The following is a 12,341-nucleotide window of genomic DNA, read 5'->3' as shown; positions in this document are numbered from 1 at the left end:
TAAACCAAATAAACTGATTTCACTTGATTCCACTGACTAGTCAATGGTCCAGAGCATTAATAGATGGTGTATTGATGGATTATTGCTGTTTTCTTGAGTGAATATTGTTGGTGTATTGAGTGAATGTTGTTGGTGTATCGAATATGTATATTACTGGCATGTACTGAATTCCTGTATACAACCATTCAGAAATTGTGAATCTTTTATTTAAGTGATGAACAGATCTTGAGGCAAAAAACCTGAAAAAATGACTGTGAATAGAGCATTATATTGTATGATTAATCAATTAATAACCTCTTGTTGATTACAAAACATAACTTAATGTCATATAACACAAATCTACAGTATATATGTTATTATAAACTAACTACAATTATGAATATGAAGAGTGAAGATTTTTAATCTTTTTAATGTAGATGGTGAATGTGTATAAGTAGATTACTGAATGAGTATATTAATGTGTGTGTTTTCAGGCCATTCGCTGCACTCTGGTGAACTGCACCTGTGAGTGCTTTCAGCCAGGGAAGATCCATCTGAGGACGTGTGACCAGTGTAAACACGGATGGGTTGCTCACGGTAAGACTGTGTGTGTGTGTGTGTATGAATTTTCCATATACATATCTTTATTTTAATTTTTTTCTAGTTTGAGTTCTGTTGGTGGTCTTTAAAGCTTTAAAATCTTTCCTTCTGCCTTTTATCTCTCTTTCTCTCTCTCTCTCTCTCTCTCTCTATACATATATATATATGTATATCTTATATTTATATCCAAAATGATAACTTTACAGGAAAAGGAAAAAACTACTTTACTTTTAATGTAAGTCAGTGGGACCAGACTTTTTTCCAAGTTGTTTTGGGCCATTTCTTTAGGTCCATTGATCATGTAAATTTACACACAATGTAAAGGGCAACAGACATTTTCAAATTTGAAAAAAACTGAAAAATTACAAAAATGGAGATACAAGGTTTTCTTCCGACAGTGGCATTTTATATATATATATATATATATATATATATATATATATATATATATATATATATATATATATATATATAAAGATATGAGTTACCATTACAGTAATATGTTGTTACTGTGCAGTTTATGCGGTTACTATACAGGCTTCCAGAAGTATTAATGATACTCATCACATAATAACAGATGATTATTGTCATGTAACTTATCATGATAATGGTCACATATCATTATATGGCCCAGCCCTAACTGTAGATGTGGGGTTAGAAGTTAGAAGGGGTTTTTAGAGATGTAATCTGAGTGAACTGCCACTTTTTCTCTCTTCCGCTCCTCTTTTCTCTTCTCTCCTCTCCGTTAATCTCCTCTCCTCCCCTCTTCTGTCGACTCTTTCATTCCTCCGCTGCTATTGGCAGCACCTCTGACAGCACTTCTTCATTTTTTATTGTGTTCGTGTCTGGCCGAGGCTGTTGTCGGGCAAAAACTTCGTCAGCGTAAAAAAACACAGACAAAACCAGGTGTCACACAGACGGAAAAAAGTGGGAGGAGAGGGGGGGTCTGTTAGGTGAACCAAGAGAGGAAAAGAGAAAAAGAAGGAGAAAGAGTGAGAGAGAGAGAGAGAGAGAGAGAGAGAAATAAAAGAGATAAACAGAAGGAGGAAAAAAGAAAAAGAGAGGTATATCATCTAAGGAGGGGATTTCTATATTGAACTAGAGCTGTATGATATGGACAAATACGAGTATTGTGGTTATATTATTGTAGTCGGATGCAAAAGTTTGAACACCCCGGTGTTCAAAATTACATGTTAAGACATCCTCTATAGAGAACACACTTCTGTACATTTTAAAGCACAGTTACTGTTTATTTGCTGAATTTAATGTATTGGACAAATAAACCATAAAATATGGCCCGTGAAAAAGTTATGGCACATTTTACAGTTGATGGATTTTTTTCAATAGGTTAAACTCAATTAAGCTCTACAATTTGCAGAAGAATGCCATGTTCAAGTGTGCTCTTTGTAGAGGATGTGCTGACTTACATTCACTTAGAAAATCACAAAATATGTCATTTGACTGGAGGTGTTTAAACTTTTGCATATGACAATATATAGTGATTTCTATATGCCTACATGTATATTAACAATAATGGTCAATAATCTGTTAAAAATTAAATTATTTCTTATTGTCGGGAAACATGAACACTTTTGAAACTCATCAGGATACTCATAGCACACGGAAAAAAACCCTGTGATTGGTTAGAGGGCTCATCTGCATGTTGCTGTCTTCGGTAGTATCAATATTGGCCAATATCATGCTAAATAACAAACAATGTATAATTTTTATTTGTCTATTTCTAAATGGAGGAAAACAAACAAACAAAGAAAAACAATAAAAAGAATTACATTGTTTTATCCCAACAGTGAAGATGTATATGTAGTGTGGAAATCATGGAAAACTGTTTTAAGTCCTTCATGTGGGTGTATCCTGCCTTTTAGCCTCCACATCTGAGTGGATCAGTGAAATACTGCAGCTCAAACACAATCATTTATTCTCCTGCACATGTGGGTCTGATCACACACACGTTCAGGCAATACAGTAGCCGCCACACACAGCTCTTTATTTAATTTCAGTAAATAATAAAGTCTCACAGCAATTGAAAACTTTCACAAAGAAGGGCTATAACGTAATTTTAAGGATATTTCATCTATCTGCTTTGCTGCCTGTTATAAACATTTCAGAACAAGAATAATTAGCAGATTCTTGCACCTGGATTTAACAGGTTTTGTTTGTTAAATATGTTTCTGTGTTGGCACATTGATAATTCCTCGATAACTTGTTGATAATAGTAATAATTGGTGAGACACTGCAGGAAGATATGAAACATTTTTAACCTGTATCACACTGGAGCTTTCCCAGTTGATTACTCACATTCCTACAAGTATTTTCTGAATGGGAAGTTTGCAAATAAGATGTTATCTACTTAATTATGCATACATTTGCATATTAAAAAAAACAAACATCTAGCCTTTGGGTAATGTTAGGATTAAACACATTATTAAAATCTCATTGTTTTATTGTTTCTTCAAGAAAATAATATGCACTGTTCTTCGAAAATGTTTTAACAAAATCTAGCGTAAAAACAGCAACTAGCAAAATATTAAGAAATCATTCTATAATATCCTTCAGGAGGGGGATAGAAGTAAATATGTGAAACCTCATGAATGTAGATATTTTGGAATCTGATACAGTAAAAAAATGGTGCTTTAAATTTACGTGATGAAAATGTGTTCAAAAGTTGTGGCATATACACACTGTATCTTACACCAACACAATGTTACCAACAAAAGCAAACTTAAAAACAGTAATTGTGTTGATCCAGTAAGATGCATGAACATGCACCATTTGTGGGAGTGCTGCCTTTAAATGTGTAGTCTATTGCAAGTAATGTAATCCTTATTGTGTGATCTTGTATTTTTATCTGTGTGTGTGTGTGTGTGTGTGTGTGTTCCAGCCCTGGATAAGTTGAGTACTCAGCACCTGTACCACCCGACGCAGGTGGAGATTGTGCAATGCAACGTGGTGTTTGATATCAGCAGTCTGATGCTGTACGGTACGCAGGCCATCCCTGTCAGACTCAAGATCCTCCTGGACCGACTCTTCAGTGTCCTGAAACAGGATGAGGTCCTACATATCCTCCACGGCCTGGGCTGGACACTCCGAGATTACGTCAGGGGATACATACTGCAGGTAGGACACACACACATACACACACACAGCCTAGAGGTTGTCTACAGAAGTGTACATCTCTGCCAGTGAATCAGTCTGATTGCGATTCTCTAGGAAATGATTCAGTGAATCATGAAATCACAACTTTCACCATTCAGTTTTACACACACACACACACACACACACACGCACACACATACATGCACACAGAGCTCTATATTTGTGTACGAGTTGTGTATATCTCTAACACCGATTCAGTTTGATTGCGATTATTTTGGAAGTGATTCAGAAATTCAAATTTTAGCACATTTCGATTCAGTTGCACATACACGTGTAATCATGTTACACAGGAACGACCACCATTGCACAGTGATTCTTTTTTTTTTTTGTTTATTTTATTTATTTATTATTTTTACTTCCTTCACACGTGTCAGATGGTCCTTCTAGTTCTTACATGGGTCTTGCAAGCAAAATATACACCTGTATAAAGAAAGGCAGAAAACATGAAACAGAGGAATGAGGAAGGGAGGAAAAAGCGGTAGAGGAGAAAAATGTAACGCTAGCAGAGTTAGAAACCGCGGCTGAGCTGTAATTGGAATCAGACACGTTTGTTAATCAAAGCTACAGCGCTCACGGCCTCACGACCAAACCAGAGTGTTCCTGAATGAATTAGTGAGGAGCAGCAGAACATGTGCTCGCGGTTTAGCCGCATGTGTGTGTGTGTTTGTGTGTCAGGGCCTAGTCCGTGCCTAAGTGGAACAGCATGGACGAGCTGGCCTCTGTATGTGTGTGTGTGTGTGTGGTTTTTGGGGCCTTGTATTGTGGAAACAGCTTCTGTGAAACCTGCAAGCCTCTCACTTTCTCTCTCACTCTACTCTCTCTCTCTCTCACTTCCTTTTCTCTCTTTCTCTTTCTCTCTGTATGTCTCTCTCTTCTCTCTTTCTCTCTGTCTCTCTCTTTTCTCTCTCTTCTTTCTGTCTCTTTCTCTCTGTCTGTCTCTCTCTCGTTTCTCTCTCTTCTCTCTGTCTGTCTGTCTCTCTTTTCTCTCTCTTTCTCTTTCTCTCTGTCTCTCTCTTTTCTCTCTTTCTCTCACTCTTTTTCTTCCTTTCCTTCTTTGTTCCTTTCATTCTTCCAATTTTTTATTTCTCATTGTATTTCTCTTTGCCTTTCCGCTTTCTCTGTTTCTGTTGCTTTCTCTCTTTCTTTCTCTCTTATTTTCTCTTTCCTTTCATTTTTCCTCTTTCTCTTTCTTATTTCTCTCTCTCTCTCTCTCTCTCTCTCTCTCTCTCTCTCTCTCTCTCTCTCTCTCTCTCTCTCTGTCTATTCCACCTGCCTCTCAGGTAGCACACCTGTCACCACTAATAAGCCAGAGCTCCTTTCTCCTAGTAATCATACTGGCCTGCTGTCACACACACACACGCACACACACACACACGCACACACAGAGTGTATTCCCTGTCTGATCTTTACACTAAAGAGACATTATATTCACTTTGATTCTCTCTCTCTATCTCCCTCCCTCTCTCTCTCTCTCTCTCTCTCTCTCTCTCCCATTCTCTCTCACCCCCTTAATCTGCTTTGTACAATATCAGGCTCACAGTTTAAAGGTGATTTTTCCTCCACTTAACACGCTGTTATTAGACACCTGGATGAGCTACTGTGTAGTGTGTGTGTTCCAGAAAGCACACAGAGGAGGATGAGGAGGATTTAGAGGTTTTTGCCGGAGAAGATAACCTCATATGGTTCGGTTTTTGCCCAGTTGGTGAGAATATTTTGGATTTTTCCCATCGCTCTGTGTGTTACAGCACTTTGATGAACCTTAAAAACACAGAGATCAAATTACACCTTCACTACTGTCACTGAGAGAGAGAGAGAGAGAGAGAGAAAGAGAGAGAGAGAGAGATAGAGAGAGGGAGATGAGAGATTGAGAGAAGAGAGATGAGAGAGAGAGGATTGAGAGAAAGCAAGAAGAGAAAAAGAGCAATGTTAATAGGGAAAAAAGAGAGATAGAGAGAAAGGAGCAATGAGAGAGGGAGATAGAGAGAGGGATATAGAATGAGGGAGAGAAAGAGAGATGACAGTGAGAAGAGAGAGATGTGAGAGAAGAGAGAGAGAGAGAGAGAGAGAGAGAGAGAGAGAGAGAGTGAGAGAGAGCAAGGAAAAAAATAGAGCAGTGTAAGTGGAGAGAGAAAAAGAAGATACGAGAACAGAAACAGAGAGAAAAAAGCAGAGGGAGAGAGAAAGAACAAACAAGAGAATGTAGCAAAGAGAAATAGAAGTAGAAAGACAGAAGAGGAATGAGAGTAAAAGATAGAGAAAGAAAAGTAAATAGAAAAAGAAGTAGAGAGAGTTAGTGAGAGGGAGGAGAAAAGAACAAAGTAAATGGAGAGAAAAAAGAGAACAGAAACAGAGAGAGAGAGAAAGGAAGAACAAAAGAACGAAGCAAAGGAAGAGAAAGAAGAGAGATAAGAACGAGAGAAAAAGTAGAAAGAAAGACAGAAAACTGAGGGAAGATAAAGAAGGAGGGTGATAAAGAGAGAAAGAGGGAGGGAGAGCCTTAGCCCTTGGTGTTGTTTTCATTCTTCTCCCCATATTAATGATGTTAGATATTAATTTTGTGTAAAAGCAGAGAGTGAGAGTAGATGGCTGCCCTGAAATAAAGGGCTGGATGGCGAATGTATTGCTGAAGCATGACTAAGTACGTAATTTATCCGTCTAATAGACTGTTTAAACAGAGAACACGGGTCGATAGTATAAAGGGCCAACGGCTCGACGAGTGTTTTGAATTTTGATTTGCGACTGGAGAGAATTATAAATAACATCAATAGCCATTAAAACGAGCAAAGCCTTTTTTTTAATCGTCCCAAGATGCTTCATAAGAATGCCCTTCAAAATAACACTAAAATACTAATGCATGCATACATCACCAGAAAAGCATTAGTTTGAGTTAACCTCAGTGTATATGATTAGTCTAACATAGCTGCAGTAATACAGTGTAATAGTTTATTTAACTGCTTCTATGCAATATATTGTTTGTTAATTGCTATCATGATATTAGCCTTTGTAACACTGCTATTGCATGAGGAGCCTCTAACAAATCAAAAAGTGTTTCTTACTGTGTAAGCCTGACCAAAACCTCAAATATTTCCAACGATGCAAATAATTGTGGATAAAATAATGCAGGCCAGTCTTTAACTATGATGAAATTTCACCAGTACATAGCAATATAATCGCAGTTTGACTGTTTTGTCCATATTATGCAGCCCTAACGTGCAATAACAGGCCTAAAGGAGTCACTATAGTAAAATATAAAAACCTCTCAGCTTTTTTTTGTGTGTGTGTTTTGTAGAAAAGGGCTTTTATTGGGCACTCATACTTTGTGTTGTAAAGCCCTGCATTAATAGATTGTATGGAGGCCCAGGCAGGTTGTAGGGACATACTGTTTAACTGGAATGCTGTAAAATAAATAAATTAAAAAAATACTCACACACACATCACACAGGCAAACACACACACTCACACACATACACACAAATACACGCACATGTACATGCATACAAATACAGTCTTTATTAATAGTAGTAACGTAATAAATACAGTAAGCAGGTACAGTAAATTATTATTGCATATTCAAATAATTACTAGTAGAAGTAAATTATTATTAGATACCAAAACTCTTAATTCATTTTTTATGCTGATCATGAGCATATAGGGGAGCGTGTAATTGTATGGGATTGTGTGGGAGTGTGTAAATGTGTGTATGCCTGTACAGGTGTGTGAGAGTCTGTTCAAAGTTTGTAATCAATGTTGTCAACAATATAAAACCAATCCATTCATTAGTAGATAAAATTAATATGAAGATTGCATGGAGTTTGGAAAATGGAGATCAAGTTTAGAAGCAGGTAGCTTATCAAGAAATTACTGTAAATTGCTAATTAATGTACAGCAGTATATAATACATCATTTAAAAAAACTCTTAAAATACCTTCTACACTCTATTCACTGGGGTGGTCTCTTCAACATCTCAGTACCTTTAGTCAGGAAGCATAACTGTGACATAATAATAAGTTGTATTGACTCCACACATGCCGTCTCGTCTCCAGGCTTTTTATTTTATTGCTCTGTTTTAAAACATTAGGTTATGAAAAGATACAAATACATACTTTTCACCTGGGAAAACTTATTTAAGGTACACAATTGGACCTTAAAGCCACTGTGTAAGTGGGAGTATATGGTACCTGCACAGACCCTTAATTTCTAACAGTGTAATGTATTATTGAATAAAATAACAGCAATTATTACTATGACAATATGTCGATCCTTTGAACAGTAGATTATGAGAGTGACTGAGGTAGGAAGTATAATAGTTTTCTTCTCCTTAACCGAACTGATCGTTAGCCCCGTCATCCAGACCCTTGCACACTGTGCGTGTGCGTGTGTATCTGACATATGATTAAGCCCCGTCCCCCATAGTGAAGTATGAGAAATGAGAGAGTGAAGGCCATGGTTGCCAGCATTCCCCCTCGCCCTTTTTTTCACACCCTCTTCTTTTTCTCTCCTACTCTGCCAGCTCCTTCTCTTCTCCTCTCTCCTCCCTCGTTCTCCTCCAGCTGTGAGCTGTAAGCCGGAGCGCTGGGCCTGCAGCAATGGAGACCAGATGCCGCTTTTTCTCCGCTGTCACTCCACCGGCCTCTCCCAGACAGATGGAATTCCTATCAGTCTGGGCCTCTCTCGCCCTCTCTCTCTCTCTTAGGGAAAGAAAAGGGGGAGAGGAATAAAGGATAGGCCTCCGCAGCCTCCACCACATGTGGAACTGGCTTGGGTTGAGCGACATTTGCAGTAATGTTCTTGTCCTTGTAGAACATTGTGCTTCCTCTGGCGTTTTTTTTTTTCTTTTCTTTACAAGATGTGGTTTCCCTGATTCCGATGAAAGTTCCAGCAGGGCCAGATGGAACCTCTAAGAAGCAGAAGAGGGCATAGAGTAGACTAAACCCGTAAGGATTGTTGCTTAATTGAAATAGTGACTCAAGCAGAAGTAAAAATTTGCAAAAACAACTTGGAGGGAGAAAAAGTACGGGAGGTTGGGACATAACTCATTTCGGTTTTTGCTAAATATTTTTTTGAAATATTTGAAAATGATATATTTTTATACAGGTGACCTACACATCTGACAGCCTACCAGGGTTGTGAACAATTCAGCCAAACTTACCCCATAGATGGGGTTGACTATAACAGACTGATGGGCACAAACACTTAAATCAATAGAATTCTACTTGTTTGACCCAGCCAAGCTTTCCAACCCAAAATATAAATACATAAAAATATATTCACAGTGAGTGAGCTGTTAATATACTTCAAAAACATTTTTATAGTACATCCTCCAAAAGGGTCATTAAGATATTGTAATATTATAATATTGGAGTGAATTGTGTGAATTTTACATACAGTTCAATGGTTGAAAACCACTTATCATGACAAACCGTTACTTGTATGGTCTTCGGGGTAAATCTAGAGTTATATCTGTCTGAATTTGCAGGTGATGCTGCTGTGGGAGGGCGAGAAGATGACCAAAAGCATATTCTTCCTGAATCTATTTTACTACATAAAAGGCCATATTCTATTTTACCCCACCTTAGGTTGTGCCCCATGCTCCAACAAGTAGGTTCGAAAAATTCCTAAAGTTTAAGATCAATACTTTATTGACACATCAGGTTGTTAAAAAGTTGCTGAACCAACACACCAGAATGAAATTAAACCCAAAAAAAGGAATTAGGATCATAATGTTAATGACTTAAATGGAAAAAAGAAAAAAGTAGATTACTTTCCTCACTAATACTATAGTTGAGTAGAAGTAAAAGTATAATTTGAAAACACTTAGGAGTGCAAATTGTGAGCAAATGTAACTAGTTTCACCTCCCTCTGAAGCTAAGCTAAACACCATCATTCTCTTTTCTCCCTCTCTCTCTATCATTTGCAGTAATGTTCTTGTCCTTGTAGAACACTGTGCTTTTTTTTGCGGTTTCCCCGACTCTGACAAAGGTTCCAGTAGAGCCAGATGGAACTGCTAAGCTAAACCCCCTCCTTCTCCTCCTTCTGCTTTCTCCTCATCTTTCTCTCTCACTCTCCCTCTCCCACTCTCTCTCTCGCCCCTTCTCCACCCCTCCCGCTCCCTCAGGGACAGTTCGGGGCTCCTGCACAATGGGCCCATTTTATTCAAATAAAGCTGCCATCTGGCCGCAGTGTGCCCAGGCTCATCTCGCCTTGCGCGAAGGAATTTGTAGGGGGCAGAACCCGTGGCGATTATTCGGTTAACGAAGGATGTCCTCTGGCCAAAAAGACATGATTTGATTAAGAGAAGAGAAGAGGAGGAGAAGGAGAAGGAGGAGGAAAAGTAAACCACCACAAAGCTGCCTTACAGTCATAAAGCAGGAAAGTTACACACACCAAAACCAAAACCAGTAGCACCGAGAATTATTGTGCACAGATTTGATACAAAACAGAAAAAAGTTTGCTACAGGTACAGCCGCAAAACAAATAACACCCCCCCGCCCCCAACAACAAAATGTAGAAACGCAACATTAAGTTCGCGAATACAACAGAGAATTCAAAAATGCAACAGCGAATTCAGAAACAACCACAAATTCAGGAATGCATCATCAAATTCAGAGAGACAACAACAAACTCGGAAGCAAAACAGCAGATTCAGAAATTCAACAGGGAATTCAGAAACGCAACTGCAAATCCAGGAATGCAAGAACAGATTCAGAAACACAAAAGCAAATTCAGAAACAACAACAGCAAATTCTGTAAAACGTGCATCGAATGCTTCTGTCACTTAAGACGAATGTGCTTAACGAGCATTAGCCTCGGATACTCAGTTCATTTAGAGATTTGTTTTTCACTTCCATATTTAATGGCAGATTAGGAAAGTTGCTCCAAACTTTCTTCGGCGTTCATCACCATGTGGTCATTTTTGTTTCTGACTCTATAAAAGAAAAGAAAAAAGCACGGGAATACTGTGCTATGGTGTAATATAATAGTTTATTATAAATGGTACACAGTTTGGATGGTAATGATACTCTTAGGCAGGTTATGACAGGCTCTTATCTCTCTCAGATAACAGAGCTTTTGATAAGTTTTTCCAAAGGTGCTATAGATAGAAATGGTTTTATAAAACATTGTGTTTTTAACCCCAAATTAATCACCCTTCTGAAATCTCTGAACATGACTCCTCCATCTAACCTGAAGGCCACCCTGTCTCTATGCTCTCTGGAGAAACTTCCATTTTAGGTAGTCAAACTCAGTACAGAATTTTTTTGGATTTGATCCTCTACCAAAACCCTCCTTCATCACACATCTTACTCTTCTCCTCCTCCTCTGTCCCATCCCTTCATCCCTCTACCTCCATCACCTCCTCTACCTCTCGCCCTGCTCTAACCTGGTTTGTGTTATCACTGGCTAATGCGTCATCCATGGCCCACACTGTTTCTCTAGGTGGAATTCTTGCATTCATATGGTTATTATTTGAGGACGTCAAGCTGGATTTTTGTTTTAAGGCATGTGCTCTGCTCAGGGCCAAACCAGCCAGCTTTAGACACATCAAAGGCCCAGTGCACTGAATCAAGGTGATTCTGCACCCCTCCCCAATCTCCACACACACACACACACACACACACACACACACACAGCCAGCTGCAGCCACCCAAGCATACCCAGCTACCTCATCACTTAGCATTGCCTAAACCTTGCCCCTATCATCAGTGTTTCACACTCTAAATCACCTTTCTGGGCTTTATACTCCCACTGTGTTCACAATGGCCAATATATTAGAAACCCTTCACACTTCCACACACTGGACACTTTATTTGAAACTCTTACTTTACACTTCAAAACAGTGGCCACTTTATTGGAAACCCCAACCAAGCACTTGCAGTCACTTGCCACTTTATTAGAGCTTCTACTGTATATTTTAACACTCTGGTCACTTTATTAGAAACCCCTACCTTATAATTCCACCCACTGGCCCCTTTATCAGAGACCTCAACCTCATTCTATTACTTACTGGCCACTTTATTAGAAACCCCAACCTAATACTTACAGTCACTTATATTTCCACATACTGGCCACTTTAGTAGAAACTCCAACCTCATTCTTCTACTCACTGGCCACTTTATTAGAAACCCCTACCTTATACCTCCACTTAGTGGCCACTTTATTAGAACCCCCCCTTACACTTCTACACACTGGCCACTTTAGAAAACCCAACCTCATTTTTCCACTCACTGGCCACTTTATTAGACACCCCTACCTTATACTTTCACTACGTGGCCACTTTATTAGAAACCCCTCCCTTACACTTCCACACACTGGCCACTTCATTAGAAACCCCTACTGTATACTTTAATACACTGGCCACTTTATTAGAAACATCTACCTCATACTTCCACTCACTGGCCATTTTAGAAAACCCAACCTCATTCTTTTGGGAGCAATGAGAAATTATATATTATATACTGTTATACTGCTAAAATTACGTTTTCCAAACTTTTAAGTGTTAGTGAAGTTTCCAACTGTAGGCCGTCTGATGCTGCATAGTTTATTAGCTCCTCTACACCCCATTCATCAATGATCAGTTTCTGACCACAGGA

The 12,341-nt window shown here is 38.7% G+C and overlaps 1 protein-coding gene across 4 annotated transcripts in view; it reads left to right on the top strand.

Annotated features, from left to right (window-relative positions):
• bnc2 (basonuclin 2) overlaps window positions 1-12,341 on the top strand; it is a 262,007-nt gene that overhangs the window by 187,174 nt on the left and 62,492 nt on the right. For all 4 annotated transcript variants that reach the window (XM_036574807.1, XM_036574808.1, XM_036574809.1 and 1 more), the window contains 2 exons: window positions 474-576; window positions 3,479-3,714. In XM_036574807.1, the coding sequence (XP_036430700.1) occupies window positions 474-576; window positions 3,479-3,714 (339 nt within the window). The remainder of the gene's footprint in view (window positions 1-473; window positions 577-3,478; window positions 3,715-12,341) is intronic.

This window comes from Colossoma macropomum, unplaced genomic scaffold, assembly GCF_904425465.1.
Source record: "Colossoma macropomum unplaced genomic scaffold, Colossoma_macropomum, whole genome shotgun sequence".
NCBI lineage: Eukaryota > Metazoa > Chordata > Actinopteri > Characiformes > Serrasalmidae > Colossoma > Colossoma macropomum.
This window is presented reverse-complemented; position numbering and strand designations above follow the sequence as displayed.